Source organism: Mustelus asterias, chromosome 4, assembly GCF_964213995.1.
Source record: "Mustelus asterias chromosome 4, sMusAst1.hap1.1, whole genome shotgun sequence".
NCBI lineage: Eukaryota > Metazoa > Chordata > Chondrichthyes > Carcharhiniformes > Triakidae > Mustelus > Mustelus asterias.
Window position 1 is genome coordinate 49,092,124 of NC_135804.1, and position 17,360 is coordinate 49,109,483.

The 17,360-nt window shown below is 39.7% G+C and overlaps 1 protein-coding gene across 3 annotated transcripts in view; it reads right to left on the reverse strand.

Moving 5' to 3' along the window:
- The window catches only part of ranbp10 (RAN binding protein 10), a 142,069-nt gene that overhangs the window by 31,451 nt on the left and 93,258 nt on the right, over positions 1–17,360 (reverse strand). The window contains exons 4-7 of one of the 3 annotated variants that reach the window (XM_078210963.1): positions 16,835–17,002; positions 3,458–3,480; positions 1,026–1,210; positions 814–926 (exon numbers count right to left, since the gene is read on the reverse strand). In XM_078210963.1, coding sequence (XP_078067089.1) covers positions 814–926; positions 1,026–1,210; positions 3,458–3,480; positions 16,835–17,002 — 489 coding nt within the window. The remainder of the gene's footprint in view (positions 1–813; positions 927–1,025; positions 1,211–3,457; positions 3,481–16,834; positions 17,003–17,360) is intronic. The other 2 variants (XM_078210964.1, XM_078210965.1) reach the window with 2 other exon arrangements.

Consider the following 17,360-nt stretch of genomic DNA (forward strand, 5'->3'; position numbering starts at 1 on the left):
ACTGTATACTAATACATGTGACAATAATAAATCAAATCAAAGTCTTTTACTAGAAATACAAGATCAAGGGTAAGTATTAAACTCAGTTAGCACTGGAAATAGTCTTAAAAGGGTCAGTAAACTCAGCACAATCTGATTTTTACTTTCCAATTCTCCTGACAGGAAATAAAAACTATTGTTATGAAGTTTGCACTGTGGCAAGACCGACGTAAAGGAGACAGAAAATTGTTATTGATTCAGATGATTGAATTTATATTTTCCAGAGTCTGATTTTTTTCTCCCCCTCTTTCACCCAGGACATATTTGTGCTATGGTGCAATTTGATGACTCCCAACAGTCTTCAGTGCCTTGCTCAACTGGTCATCATACAATGTGGAGATTTTCAACTTGCTGCCAAGGGGCAAAACTGGTTTTGCTGTTCAGATGCTTATTATAGAAACTGGCAGTGTACAATTTATGTTGCTTTCTCGAACTATACTAGTTTTACTCTTGGGTAGCAAGATGAAAATCTACCCACATGTTAGCATACTGTTTTACTGTAGAGATAACCACAGCAACATGTAAAGCAAGGGCAGTGAATATGGATTATTATTGGGTGCTCTTGTTAATTTTTGTGCCTGCAGCCTAGAGCTGCACAGGCTGAAATACCCCTACTGCCATCTTAGCCGATATTAGATAATTCATTCCTTGGAACCTTTGTCATTTGTATGGCTCAGCTCCATACTGGGCAGTGCAGTTAGCAACTGAGACAACAAGGACTTAAAAATAGAAATTTCAAAATGTTATACACATACACATCACTGCCAGACTTACGCTGTCTGTTTTTGATTGAACTCTGCTCCTCTTGAATGGTCTGCCCTGTTGCTCTGGCAAAGGCAGTTGCTGTTGCACAGTACCCATGATGCACCAGGTAGGACGACACCATGCTATAAAACAAATTCTCACAGAATGAGCTAGTTTAAATGTGGTACCAAAGCAATCAGCTAACCCTCTATATATGATAGGCAAAGAGCAGCATTTCTTACTTTTGCATCATCGTCTGCCACTCCCCTAATCTGTCTCCTATGGGAAATCGTTCAATTGTGCCATGAATCTTTGCCCTCCACTCACGCATGTAATCTTCTATGTCAAACACAAATGGCTGCTGCCCAAAGTTGGCATCTACTATCTCGCCTGGTGTTTGAAGTCCCACAGTTGGGTACAGGTTAGGCTGAAAGACATAAATAGTGGCACTCCTCAATTCAATATTAATACCTCAAATACAAAATGGAGTCAGCAAAGAAATTTATCAAAAGAACTCTTGGGTATGAAATTCAACTTGTTCAAAATGTGCAGTAGTGAATTGGTCATTCATTAAACACCCTACATTATTTTCCTATCCATTAACTTCTGCTACAAGCCTTTTTTTACATCTACCAAAGAGGAATGTCACCCCTTCTCTTTCCTCGTAAATGTTTCTAATCAAATAAGGGCATCTGGACAGCTCAAGTCAGGGTCCCACTACTTGAGCATTGCAGACACCAGACAATAGTTGGTCACCATTTACAAGCAGTCTTGCACACACTCAGCATTTTATGTAATTAATTTAAAAATAATTGAACCATAATATTAGAACATTATAGGGATTCTGGTCTGTACATAATTTATATTGTATCCATGCCTTTTGTGTGCATAGAAATGCCATATGGATTGTTTGGCACAAGGTGAACTTCTGGGGGATACAAGTGATCTACCTAGAAATTCTCTTTACTTCCATCTCTTCCCTGTGGCCAGACTACTCTAGGGTATCCAAGTGGCAGCACAAGATTTAGATATACTAAATGTATACTCGTGTATTCAAACCTTATTGACACAAACACATCTCCAACAGCAGCTAAGCTTCAATTAATTAAGTTTTGATTTCAAAATATCAAATCAGCCAATGCCATCCCGCTAACAACCATTGGTAAAATATCAGGGTTTGATTCAGAAATAAACAACTTTCAAACACAGTTTTTATTCATTGAAGAATTCCAATTCCTTGTAGCGGATATATATTCTCTGTGAGACTTCAGAACCTATGTTAACTCTCCAGCTAACGCGGTGTAAATGTAATGCCTTAAGTGATATTAAGCCATACAAGACAAGGAAGCTCCTACGTTTCATTGTTAGGTTCTGCTGAATCTAATGATGGAATTCCAATCACCATTATTCTCAGTATCTGCTAGGAGCGTGGAGGCAGAGCAAAAAGGATATCAACTAGGGCTCCAGCTCAACGCCTCAGGTGAAATTTGCTAAAAGTTATGTCATAATGGATAACACTTGGAATATGGGAAAGTGCAGTGGTAATTCAGATATATGTACATGTCTAAAAGCAACATCTCCACTATTCCAATGATAGTAGCATATATTAAATAAAAGCAATGCCTAATATGACAACAATAATTGCCCAAACTAAGAGTTTGTCTTTAATATTTTATGTTATTGTGGAGTAAAAGTAGAAGTTATTTTTGAAATAAAATCCTCCTTAGTATTACAATGTCACAAGTACAGTTAATATTTCCATCCAGTGGAAAAGTATATAACTCATGTCCTAAGAAGCAAAAACCTAAATCAAATTTTGCAGTTGGTGGTAGTGATGGCATTCGTTGCGCCCTTGAAGAAAGCTGTCTACAGATATCCAGTGAATTCTATGGCAATTATTTTATCTTTCCTGACTTAAATTTCATTCTGGCATCAGCTGGTAGGTATCGGCAACATCCAGCAACAGTGATGTCATCATCAAGAGGCTAAGCAGTAAACCAGAATAAAGAATTCTCAAAAGACAGCAAGCTAGGAAAGTAAAAAGCTCTGATTAACCTTCACTTTTTAATTGGACATTGAAATAAAGATTGGAACATACATGGAATTAAGGTAGCTGAAATATCAAACAAATTTTTAAAAAAACAATTAGAGCTTTTAATCATAGTGGAGAAATTTGGCATTCCATAAGCATAAAATTAGTTCTGCAGGACCAGTAGTAATTATGACTTAACAGACTGTTAAAAATCCAATTGCATCTCATTCAACAAGGCAAAAACTTCAATAATTTCTACAGCAAGATTAATAGTGTAGAAAGTGAAAGATCATGTCAAATCAAGTGATTTCTCAGATTTTTACCTGAGAGAATCTCAACAGCGTGTCCTGTGAAGGAATGGGAAATCAATGACTACAACTTCTGGATATCTGTGTTTAACTGTGCATGTGTATTCACCAGATGTTGCTGTCAGTTTTACAGAGGAATTGCCAGTATTACAAATGCAATATTTGGGTCTGTATGTTGAATTTGGATTTTTAAAACTTCAAAAAAATCACATCAAAAGACAGTCAGTTCCTTTTTTAATCTTGGTCTCTTAACTTCACAACAAATTGCTTCTGGTGGTACAGACTTTATTTACAGAATAGGCTTTAGGATGGGGAAATAATTATTTATACTTACAGGCAGGTCTGTGAATGCTATTCCTGTAAAAGAAATCCAAAACACCAATTAATATTTTAAAAAACAACAACTATTCAATAGCTGGAATAGCATGTAATCTATTCAGTAAATAGATTCTGCATTGCAGATCTCATTACAATTGCATTGGAGAACACGGTCACAAGGTGGCACTCTTGAACTCTACACAGGCCCTGGATATAACTAAATTCATCCTAGTCGGCTCTTTGGACTGAAGTGAGATATGTCACTACTTTTAAAGGTGTGCATTCCCTACCAGGAAAACTTTAATAACTGTAAAATCTTCTATGTACAACTATTTCTTGGCAGCTTAGTTTAGAGAATTTTTGTGAACTTTATTTGTTCCTGTCAGACTGAAAGAAACCACGTGTCAATTGACTGGCTAGAAGAGAGCTCAGCCTTCATTTATATACAAATTCATCTCGAGGTAATGGACAGAATCCTACAATTTTATGCACACTTTCTGGCCTGTAAATATGTCAGTAGGCTAGCATCTACTGCCATGACTTTATCATTCTAGATTGTCCACTGGATTGGATGCTGGCAGGTGACTGAGGAGGACACTAGCACCATCTCTTTGAGAGAGCAGCCTTCCCATCACATCACAAAGGTGGATCCACAAATCAATGGGGTGGAGGACTGAGAGTGGATGGTTACATCCCATTTCGTTGTTTTACCATTGATGCTACAATATTCTGTGCATACCACTGCCTTACAATGGAAAATCATTTTTACTATAGAAACAATTGCAAGAGAAAAGTTCAACAAAAAGCAGCATTTCCCTCACTAGATTCTCTCAACTTTAATATTTTACATAGAATCCTAGATCTTTACAGCACAAGGTGTGGCAATTCAGCTCATTAGGCTTCAGCTAACTCTTTAAAAGAACTATCCAAATTATTACTCATTCCTAGGTCTCTGAACCCTGCAAACTTTTCTCATTTAAATATCCGCTTTACAAAGTTTTGATTGAGCCTCTTTCAGATGGTGAGTTTTGAGAGAAAACTTGCATGCAGCATCGAAACAAACAGTAAGAGTTTCTATGGAGATATAAATAGGAATCGGGCGGTTAAGGGAAACGTGGGATCTCTACTGAATAAGGTGGGTGAATTGATAACAGCAAACAAAGAAATTGCGGATATGCTAAACAAATGTTTTGCATCAGTCTTCACTGTGGAAGACGTTGCAAATGCCCCCAAGCTATCAGATGGTCGGATTTCAAATAACATGATAGAACTTACAATAATCCCAATCACAAGGGATAGAGTATTAGAGAAACTCAAGGGGCTAAAGGCAGACAAGTCACCAGGACCCGATGAACTATATGCTAGGGTTTTAATGGAAGTGGCTATGGAGATAGTGGATGCATTGGTTGAAATTTTTCCTAACTTATAAAATTCCAGGAGGGTACTGGAAAATTGGAAAACAGCCAATGTGACGCTCTTGTTCAAAAAGGGAGAAAGGCAGAAGGCAGGGAACTATAGGCCAGTTAATTTAAAATCTATTATTGGCAAGATGCTGGAGTCAATAATCAAAGAGGAAATAGCTAATAATTTACGAAAGCTAAACATAATCAAACCTAGTCAGCATGGTTTTATGAAAGGTAAATCATGTTTGATAAATTTGATTTGAGAATGTAACAAAGAGAATAGATAGGGGGGAACCTGTAGACATAGTGTATTTAGATTTCCAAAAGTCATTTGACGAGGTGCCGCATAAATGGCTGGTGCATAAAGTAAAACCCCATGGAATTGGAGGAAGTAGCATGGATTGAAAACTGACTGTGAGCTAGAAAACAGAGTTGGAATAAATGGATCCTTTTCAGAATGGAAAGATGTAACTAGTGGAGTACTGCAGAGATCAATTCCTGGCCTGCAATTGTTCACTATTTACATTAATGACCTGTGAAGAAGGAATAGAATACAAGGTTCCCAAATTTGCTGATGATACGAAGATAGGTGTACGGGCAGGTTGTGATGAGGATATTGTGATTCTGCAACAGGATACAAACAGATTGGGTGACTGGGCAAAAACCTGGCAAATGGAGTTTAACGGGGGGAAGTGTGAAGTCATGCACTTTGATCGGAGGAATCAAAAGGCAATTATCTAAATGGAGTGAGACTACAGGTGAGTGAAGTACAGAAGAACACTAGTTCTTCTAGTGCATGAATCACAAAAAGCTAGTAAGCAAGTCCAACAAGTAGTTAAGAAGGCAAAGAACATTTTGGCCTTTATTGCAAAGGGGTTGGAGTTTAAAAATAGGGAGGCTTTGTTAGAGTTGTATAGGATGTACCTGGAATACTGCGTATAGTTTTGGTTCCCTTACCTTAAACAGGATTTAGTAATATTGGAGGCAGTCGAAAGGAGATTCACCAGGCTAATTCCTGGGATGAGAGGGTTGTCCTTCAAGAGAGACCAAATAGTCTGGGTCTGTATTCCTTAGAATTTAGAAGAATGAGGGGTGACCTTATTCAAACATACAAGATCCTGAAGGGGCCTGACAGGTTAAACGGTGAGATGTTTTCACTAGTGGGAGAGCCTCGAACAAGGGGACATAGCTACAAGATAAATGGCCGGTCATTTAAAACTGAGGTGTGTAGAAATTTCTTCTTGCAGAGGGTGGTGAATCTCTGGAATTCTCTGCCCCAAAGGGTAATGGAAGCTAGATTAAGTATTTAAAGTGAATGTGGATAAATATTTGATAGATCAAAGTGTAGAGGGTTATGGGAAAATGGCACAGAAAGAAAGCTGAAGCTGGCATAGATCAGCCATGATCGTATTGAATGGCGGGGAGGGCTTGAAGGGCCTGTGGCTTACTCCCGTTTCTATTTTGTGTGTTCTTATGAGCTGAAATTCAGAAGAAATTTTTCCTAATGTCACTTCAAATCATAGAATGGAGCACTGAAGGAGATCATGTACATGGGTCTCTGCTAGAGAGAACCAGCTAATCCCTCTTACCTTGCCCTTACCCTGTGGACCAGCAATCCTGTTCTCATCAGGTGTTTATCTAATGATCTTTTGAAAGCCACAATTGAATTTGTCTCCCCCATGCGTTGTGTATGAAAGTTTTACCTCACGCCCACTGGTGCTTCTCTTGCCAGTCACCTTAAATCACTGTCCTCTAGTTCTTGGCCTTTCCGCCAACAGACAGTTTCTCCTCATCTCTTTATTTTGAACACCTCTTGAATTTTGGTTTCTCTATTCTTTTTAAGTTCATTTATTAGTGTCACAAGTTGACTTACATTAACATTGCAATTAAGTTACTGTGAAAATCCCCGAGTCGACACACTCCGGTGCCTGTTTGAGTACACCGAGGGAGAATTTAGCATGACCAATGCACCTGACCAGCACGTCTTTGGACTGTGGGAGGAAACTAGAGTACCCAGTGGAAAACCATGCAGACATGGAGAGAAAGTGCAGACACGACACAGACAGTGATCCAAGCTGAGAATCAAACCCGGGTCCCTGGCGCTGTGAGACAGCAGTGCTATCCATCTCTCATCCATAGCATAGAACCATAGAGTCCAGGCAGTGCAGAAAGGGGCCATTCAGCCCATCGAGTCTGCACCGCCCCTCCGAAGCAGCATTCCACCCAGACCCTCCCTTCCACCCTATCCGTGTAACCCTGCGCATTTACCGTGGCTAATCCCCCTTACCTACACATCTTTGAACACTAAGAGGCAATTTAGCATGGCCAATCTACCTAACTTGCACATCTTTGGACTGTGGGAGGAATCCAGAGCACCCGGAGGAAACTCATGCAGACACGGGGAGAATGTGTAAACTCCACACAGGCAGTCACCCAAGACCGTAATCGAACCGGGTCCCTGAAGCTGTGAGGTAGCAGAGTAAACCACCGTGCCATAGTGCTGCATTCCTCAGCCACCCCTGGATCATTTTCCTAAAGTGGGGTGCCCAGAAGTAGCCATGTTACCCCACTGAGGTGCAACCAGTGTTTTCAAAATTTTCATCACAACTTTCTTGCTTTGTACTCTTTTGACAAAGCCCAGAATCCCACTAGCCTTTTTAAGTACTTTCTCAATCTATGCTGCCACCTTCAAGTGATTTTTTTACTCAATCGTGGAACATGGACGTCGCTGGCTAGCCAGCATTTATTGCCCATCCCTATGGTATGTACACATACACCCCTAGATGTCTATTCCTGCACCCCCGGTAGAATTATATTATATCCTTCAGACTTGTCTGCATTAAGTTTAATCTGCCATAAGTTTGTCTATTCCACCAAACTACATACTGTCCTCCTCTCAGTTAACAATACTTCCAAATTTGGTGTCATCAACGCAGCTTAAAATTGTGCCTTGCATACCCTACATATCAAGAAAAGCAGTAGACCTAGTACACCATGCCCCTCCTGTAGATGTTCCATCAGTCTGTGAAACGACCATTCACCTCCACTCTGTTTCCCATCAATACTAAATCTCCACATCATGACTTCCATCAATAAGCCAGTTCTGCATTCATGCTGCCACTGCCCTTTTTATTATTTGAGCTTTAGCTTTGCTGACAAGTCTATTATGTGGCACTTCAATCAAAGCACCTTTTGGAAGTCCATATACAGCGCATCACCCTCATCGGCCCTCTTTATTACCTCAGATTCTGATCCGTCTCTTCTAAAACTGGAAATACCAGTTTATCTACTTTTATCAAAACTGCTTAGGATTTCAAACACCATAATTAAATCTACCGTTAACCTGTTCTGTGCAAAGGAGAACTATCCCAGCTTCTTTAGTCTCTTTATATAACTGAAGTCCAATATCCCTGGTTCTATTTTAGTAAATCTCGTCTGCATCCTCTCCAATGCCTTAACATCCTGTCCGAAGTGTGGTGCCCATATTTGGAAACAATACACTAACTGGCACCTAATCAGCACTTTATAATGGTTTAATACAACTTCCTTGCTTTTGCTTTGTCTCCATTTATAAAGCCAAAAAATGTTTTTTTAAAAAAAACAGATACTTCAACTGGTCCTTCCACCTTCAAAACCATAGGTCCCTCTGTTGTGCATTCAAATTTTTTAGAAAGACTTGGACAAAATGGAGGCATTGTCATACAGCTTGTAAATGTTGTGCCTGTGAAGGGAGAAGAGGCACCACATAAGAAGTCGGCAAGGTAGCACAGTGGTTAGCACTGCTGCTTCACAGCTCCAGGGACCGGGGTTCGATTCCCAGCTTGGGTCACTGTCTGTGTGGAGTTTGCACATTCTCCTCGTGTCTGCGTGGGTTTCCTCCCACAGTCCAAAAATGTGCAGGTTAGGTTGATTGGCCATGCTAAAATTGCCCCTTAGTGTCCTGAGATGTGTAGGTTAGAGGGATTAGCGGGTAAAATTTGTAGGGATGGGGGTAGGGCCTGGGTGGGATTGTGGTCGATGCAGACTCGATGGGCCGAATGGCCTCTTTCTGTACTGTATGGTTTCTATGATTTCTATGATATCTAAAGTTGGATTGGCTGATGGAGAAAAGCAATAAGATGGTTCTTGCATGCTTTCAAGTGGCGGGTTACAATGAGGGGTTGGCGGAGATACAAAGTATATTCCTAATTATCCTTTAGTGAGGAAATTAAATAAATTTGTTAAATAAAGATCACCAGAGCCAAATTAGGATTTCAGGAGGTAGCCAAGGCTCCAATCCATTAGTGAAGCAGTGTTGCCTTGGCTTAGGAAGCAGAGCCCACAATGATGCAGTGAAGCTGAAATTCTATCTCCCCAATGCAGTGGTACAAGTAGATGTTAAAATAACACATGGCACTATTCACATAGTTTATTTATTCACTTATTTTAAGAGCAAATGGTTTCTGGTATCCTGAACAACATTTCTCCCCCAAACCAATCCCATCAAAAACAGTAAATGGTCATTCACCCTACTGCAATTTCAGCAATACTGCAAAGTGGCTGCTGCAGTCATCTACATAATATTAGTTAGTAACTGCACACAGAACTTTCAAAGGCATTTAAGAAATATAATAATAAATTATTTCTTTTACCTACCATAGTTCAGTATGATAAATATGGAAAACATTATATTACTCATACAATGGCATGCTGCTGTTATTATGGGCCATACAGCTCCTCAAAAATTTGTTCAAATTTGCTGAATTTTGACATCTCTGAGACGAGTTAAAAAGCCAAAAGTACTCTGAGTGAAATATCTGACATCTTAATTTACATATAATTGGGCTCCACGAGTTTGTTACTCAAACTCTGTTGTACATCATCAGCAGTGTTTCTGCTGAAAAGAATACCGCACCATTCGGAAGCTTTTCTAAATCAGCTTCTTTCATTAACAAAGTCTTAGAAGACATTTAACGTCAATTTGAGAGCATTTCCATTATAGATATTTAAAATCAGAACAAATCAGCATCATGTAAAAGATGGCCTGTTAATCAGGTATGTGTGTAGTATTTGGAAATAGTGCAAAATGTTCACCCACCAAAGAGGTGGGTAAATAACCCATTCCAACAACTACCAATGCCCATGTTCACCCAATTGCTATAGCCAAGGCCAATAGATTCCTCATTCCTTTCTACTGTTCACTGCTCCCCTGATTCTACTTCAATGGATGAAACTCAGACCTGTGCTTAGTTTGGTGAATGGAGCTAATAAATTGTACCACTGTCAGTGAAGCTTCATACTAGGGCAATAAATGCTGAGAACAACACAATCCTCTAATCAATACTTTTAACATAATCATTCTCCTCTGCACCCATTATCACGCACCCGGTGATCAGCAGTGTACTGCTGAAGTGATTGCCGTTCCTTAAGTAAATAAAGTGTCCTTAACAGTTTTACAACACAACTTTTGATACATGTTCCAAGACAAGACTATTTCTCCCATATAACTCCGGACTACTGAACTATCAAAAGGAAATGCAGGAGGTTGACCAATTAGAACTTGAGGATAACTGATTCAGAGCAGACAATGAAATAGTAACTCTGGGTGACAGCCCCATAGTGACTGTATTCTTAAGTATTAGAAATGTTTCACCATGCTTAAGGATATTCACATATGGAATACAATTCACCTTGAGTTCAGATCTTTCTCAAGTTTCTCTCCCTCTCTCCTCGTGCGTGCTCTAGGCTCATTTAGTTCACAAGGATCATCTTCCACCACCTCAATGTTGTTTCCACTAAACTATCCCTCTTTATCTTTCTCGACTTGTCTGCATGTCTTTAATACAGTAGACTGCACTATTCTTCTATTCTCCACACTCAGACAGCTAGGTGAGACTACACTCACCTTGTTCCATTCTTATCTATCTAATCACAGCCAGGAAATCTTGTGCAATGGAATCTCCGCTTGCTTCCACAGAATCCCTACAGTGCCGAAGGAGGTCATCTGGCCTTTCAGGTCTGCACCGACTCTCCGAGAGAATGTTACCCAAGACCCACTCCCCCACACCATCCCCGTAACCATTTACCATGGCTAATCCATCTAACCTACATGTCGTTGGACACTAAGGGGCAATTTAGCATGGCCTATCCGCCTAACCTGCAAATCTTTAGGCAATGGGAGGAAACCCACACAGACACAGGGAGAAAGTGCAAACTCCACACAGTCATCCAAGGATGGAATTGAACCCTAGTCCATGGTGCTGTAATTACTGTGCTGTCCCTGTACCATTACCCCTGGTGTTCTCCCAAGGATCAATCCTAACCCCTTCTATTTCACATATTCATGCCGCCCCTTGGCAACATCCAAAAACAAGGCAGGTTCCACATGAATGCTGGCAACATCCAGCTTTACCTCACCATCACCTCTTTCAATCCCACCACTATCATTAATCAAGTCACTTATTTGACATCCAGGAACTGAATAAGAAATATGTTCCAATTTAATAATTGGAAGGTCGTAGCTATCCTCTTAGATCTCTGTCAGACTCTGTTCCTTTATGCAAAGATAATGTTTATTGAATAGACTTCCTGGAAGAAGAAATTATTTCTGAGCTTGGATGCTGAAATTAAGGATCTTTCGAGATAGACAAATAAAGAAATGACTTCCTCATCTTTAAGTGTCTTGTAATACTATTTCAAGCAATTGCTAAAATTCCACTGTTTGCACTATTATTTGATCCTAATCACCAGATGGAGCTGTGCAAAAGCTAAACAGATACAATGTAGCATTCAACAGTTCTTGGATTCAGCACAGTACATTCAGTGACTGGAATAGGGTACAATGATAATAAAGAATATATTTCAGCAAAAAAATCTCATTGCCAAATCAATCATGAAAGAAATTGTCCAAATTATTTTAAAAAAAGAAAACCCAAATGTTCTGCTGAATCACAAAGGAGACGAGACAGAGGAAAAGACAGCTTGTCCCAAATTCTACTCTATAATTTTCTTGTCCTTTGTGAAACTGATATGTATTTTTTTTGAAGAAAAAAAATGTAGTTGAGACTTTGAGCAGCTTACTAAGTCACGGTAGGAACACAGCAGGAATGGGCCTTTCAGCTTGTTCTGCATTCAATTAGATCATGGCTGATCTATGCCTCCACTACTTTCCTTGCCTTAAGACTCTCAACCAAGGAAGCCATTCCTTTACAGTCATCATGCAGTTACTGTTCACAGTTGTTCCATTAGAAAAGAACTAGCAAAAATATTCATTGCAGATTACCACCCTAATCAGAAACAGAGAAATTCAGATTGATGGTAAAGGAGTTGCTTGTTTCTGTAGCGGCAACATGCCATCATTTGTCTCCTTGGTAAATAGCAACACTTGGGTCAATTGAAAAAATTCCAACCTAGTCTTTAGGGAGTCTGATAAGACCCTTGTCAAAGTCAATAATAACATGCATTGTGACACTATCATGATAAATTATCCCTCATCCTTCTTGACCAATCTTCAGCCTTCAACACAGATGATCAAGCCATCCTCAACCAATATCTCTAATCCATTGTCGCGCTGAGTACAATTTCCTTCTTGGTTCCATTCTTATCCATCAAATCATGGCCGGAGAATGACTTCCAATGGTTGCTCTTCTGACTTCTACACTGGTACCTCCAGAATCCCTAAGGATCTATACTTGCTCCAGTTCCTGCTTCTACTTCTAATTAACAAGTAACCCCTTGGCAATATCATCCAAAAACACAAGATTAAGTTTTGCAAGTACGCCCATGCCACTCGACTCTTTCTCACCATCAATTAATTGAACTCTTCCATTGTTCCTTATTTGTCATACTACTTAATTTCCTCCAACTAAATACCAGGAAGACCAAGGCCATTGTCTTTTGCTCTGTATGCTAATTCTACTTTTTGACCACTATTTCAATCCCTGAAGCCCGTCTCAAGCTAAGTAAGACCTTGGTGTTTGTATTTAACCCAAAGATGAGTTTTCAGAGTATATACAGCACAGGAACATGTCATTCGACCCAACTGGTCGCTATTGGCACTTATGCTCCATTCGAGCTGTTGCTCATCTTTCCTCATCCAAATCCAACTTTCCCTTCTCCAGCCTCCCCTCAGATGCATCTTAATAATACGCCTTAACCACTCCCTAAGATAGCAAGTTTCGTATTCTTACCAAGTTGGGGAATGAAGTTTCTCCAAATTCTTTACTGGATTTCTTGGTGACCATCTTAAATTGATGTCCCTTAGGTGTGCCCTTCTCCAGAAGTGGAAACACTGTGCCAGATCTTCTGGTAAGTGGTGATGCTGGGACGATTGCAACGGAAAAAAAATTACAGCCCTACCTTTTTACGTCCTTCCAGCCAGCTCTTCCTGTCCCAGCTGCAGTAGCAATCCTGTGGCGCAACCATCCATGGAGAGCAATGGTGAAGAGGAGCAGTGGAAAGATCATGCCCCTTTTTAATGATACCAGCAGCTGTGCCCAGTTAAGTTTTTAAAGATGTTAAGAGTTTTAGTGGGATCTTTGTAATGCTTCTTGACACTGGCCCTTCCTCAGCTCGTCTGCTTCAGAAATGCTCAACTATGCCTTCAGTATCCCAAGTAAACTAATCCACTGTACTCCTGGCCAGCCTCCTACCTTCCACCCTACATAAGCTTACACTTATACAAATTTTTGTCACTCATATCATAAATCACTACAAATCTTGCTGACCTTCACTGACTCCCAGTCTGACAATGCCTCAGTTTTAAAAATCATCATCCTCATTTTCAAATCCCTCCATGACCTGGCTCCTCCTTATCACTTTAGCCAATTCCAGCCCTACCAGCCAATTGGATTGCTGCAATTTCAATTCTAATCATTAATGCATCGCTGATTATAAATTCTTCTATCACTGGTGCTATCAGGTGCTTTGGCCTGGAGCTATGAAATTCTCTCCTAAACATCTTGCCTCTCCTTTTAAATTACATCTGCATTACTACAAATCGACTAATGTATTAGCAGTTGCTCAAAGACCAATGTTAAAGCTACCAAAAAAACATTTATATTGGTATTGCTAATTTCTCCTTGGTTCCTGAATGCAGTGTTATGTTGGGTGAGGAATTGATGCCTTAAACATCCCAAAAAATTGACCTGATAAAAGGGTGGATTTTAAAGAAATTAAGTAAAAATTGTAAGCGAAACAAAGTCAAATCATACTTAAGTTTGCAATTCAAAATTGTATTTTTTAAAAATTCATTGCATATATCCTGGGCAGGAGAAAAATGAGGTTCAGATCTCATAATCACTTAGAAGTTCCTATGAACCTGGCAGTGAAGACTCCAGTGAGATGTCCAGTCTCATTTAAGATATTCTTTGAAACCAACCACTCCGATTAACCTTTAGATCATCTGTTCTGATATGTCCTTATGAGGCTCAATATTTTTACTGATACCACTCTTGTTAAGTGCCTTGAGAGTTTTGCAATGTTAAATGTGCTATATAAGTTTAGGTGGTGTTGTGGCCTGAAGTGCTGACTTTGCTTTGGAATGGTACGCAGACTGAACCTGGATTTCTATCAAGCTTTGATTTGCTGTAAAATACTCCATACTCAAGCATTGGTTTCAAATACTCAGCCATTCAGGTACCAATCAGCTTCAACTAAGAGGTTCAAATACAGCTGAGCCTAATTCTGCCTCGAATAAATTGGCCCTATTAATAAGCACAAATCGAGGAGAGACTGAGCAGATTGGGTTTGTATTCATTGGAATTTAGAAGGCTGAGGGGGGGAATCTTATAGACACCTATAAGATAATGAAAGGGCTGGATAGGGTAGAGGTGGAGAGATTCTTTCCACTTAGAAAGGAAACTAGAACTAGAGGGCACAGACTCAAAATAAAGGGGGGTCAGTTTAGGACAGAGTTGAGGAGGAACTTCTTCTCTCAGAGGGTGGTGAATCTCTGGAATTCTCTGCCCACTGAAGTGGTGGAGGCTACCTCGTTGAATATGTTTAAATCACGGATAGATGGATTCCTGATTGGTAAGGGAATTAGGGGTTATAGGGATTAGGCGGGTAAGTGGAACTGATCCACTTCAGATCAGCCATGATCTTATTGAATGGCGGGGCAGGCTCGAGGGGCTAGATGGCCTACTCCTGCTCCTATTTCTTATGTTCTTAAGGCCCATGAGACTGGACACCTCACTGGAGTCTTCACTGCCAGGTCCATAGGAACTTCTAAGTAATTATGAGAACTGAACCTCATTTTTCTCCTGCCTAAGATATATGCAGTGATTTTAAAAAAAAATACAATCTTGAATTGCAAACTAAACAAGTATGATTTGATTTTATTTCTCTTACAATTTTTACTTAATTTCTTTAAAATCCACCCTTTATCTGGTTAATTTTTTGGGATGTTTAAGGCATCAATTCCTCACCCAACATAACACTGCATTCAGGAACCAAGGAGAAATTAGCAATACCAATATAAATGTTTTTTTGGTAGCTTTAACATTGGTCTTTGAGCAACTAGTCGATTAGTAGTAATGCAGACATAATTTTGTGTTTGAAATTTTAAAATATCAAAATGTCCTGAATACCTAAATCAAAATACTTGCTGCTTCTTAATTTCTACTCACATTTGCTGTGATGTTTTATTAGCTGAGAAATTGGTGCCAGAGTCTTATACTGTTCAAGGGGGACAGAGTTCAAAGTTGTGAATTTTCCCCTTGTATGTTGAAAATCAATTAAAAATCCTGATTTTGTTTAACACGATTTATTGATTAGCAGGGGTGCCAGTGACTTGACTTCTGCCTGTGACTCTTCAAAGTGCCCACGAGTAGAAACAGCAATTCTACTACCAATCTGTGACCCAGTGGAGATGTGTTCCTAGCATAGGTAGCAGAGCAGATTGATTTTTCTTCCTCTGTGGATTGGAAAGCCCAAGTTATCGTAAAATACTTGGGTGAGAGACAAAAACCATTATAACTTTAGCTGGGCAAGTGATAGCATTGCCAATGCTTACTTTCAAAAATATTCTGCCCTCTACCTCCCCACTCCTGACAGCAATGATGTCAATCCTCCAGTACCTTGCTGAAGTGTTCACTTTTCATGCATGAATCTACACCATGAACATTGGCTCATTGGGGAGAAGTGGTAATATCACTGGACTGGACTAGTAACCTAGAGGCCAACTGCTAATATTTTGGGGACACGGGTTCAAATTCTACCATGGCAACTGGTGGAATTTGAAATCCGTTTTTAAAAAACCTGGAATAAAAAACTGCTAGTCTCAGTAATGATGATCATAAAACCATCACTGATTATTGTAAAAACCCATCTGATCCACTAATCTCCTTTGGAGAAGGAAATGTGCCATTTTTAGTCTGGCCTACATGCAACTCAGACCCACAGCAATATGGCCGACTCGTAACTGCCCACTGTAACGATCTGGCGAGCTACTTAGTTAAAGGACAATCAAAGATGAGGAACAAATGCTGGCTTTGCCAGTGATACCCACATCCCATGAAAGAAAATTGCAAATAAATAACAGGCTACTTGACTGTGCAAGGATGTAATCAGATTCTATCTATAGAAATGCAATTAATAGCAAGAGACCCAACCCTGATGTACTGAGACCAACTATACTATGACCAGTATTTAGGCTGAAGTTAGCCAATTTAATTCCGATCAGACAGGGATTAAACCTGACATTTTCCAGTCTATATAGTTTAGTACCACAGCACATGACCCACTTAAATCACTGTACCATTGGATATATTATATTACACCTTCATATTAGAAATAGTGATGGATTCAACAAGTAGATAACCTGCATTTTTCATGCAAGTTAAAAAGACATATTTACTGCAAAGAAAATGGAAGAGAAAATGCAGCATGATTTGCAAAAAAATAATATTCCATTGCCAACTTGTTTTGAACTGTAAAGTAAACCCACTGTGATTTAGTCCCTTAGTTACATTTCATTCTGGCAGGCTTGTAAGTGGTAGGTAGTGGCTTACCTAAGCTGTGACCATTCTTTGTGTAGAAGCAGGTGTTATTTATGAGGTTTACACAGCACCCAATTACATCTCCAGTGGTGAAAGTGGGACCGTAAGGTTGCCCTGTACCTGAAGAGCAGAAGGAATGTCCATCGTCTCCATGGTAACCATATGAATGCTTGTCCCACCCTGCAAAACATGGAATGGAGAGAAGGCAGAGTTTAAATTTGTTCCTATTAAAACAGTGTGCTGAGGCAAAAATATTGCTGCCTCTTGTTAGGGGCACTTTATTCACAGTAGCAAGCAAGATTCACCCCTCAATTCCAAGAACAAACCTTGCTAATCAAAGTAAATCATGCAAAACAATATCAGGATTTGTAAACAGATCTCAAAAATACAAAAGGGGTAGGGGGCAGGGGTTGTCCACTTTCCCAGCACAGGATCAGAATTTTGCAGCACGATCTGTCATCCTTGAAGCATGATGTGGAGCTGCCGGCGTTGGACTGGGGTGAACACAGTAAGAGTTTTAACAACACCAGGTTAAAGT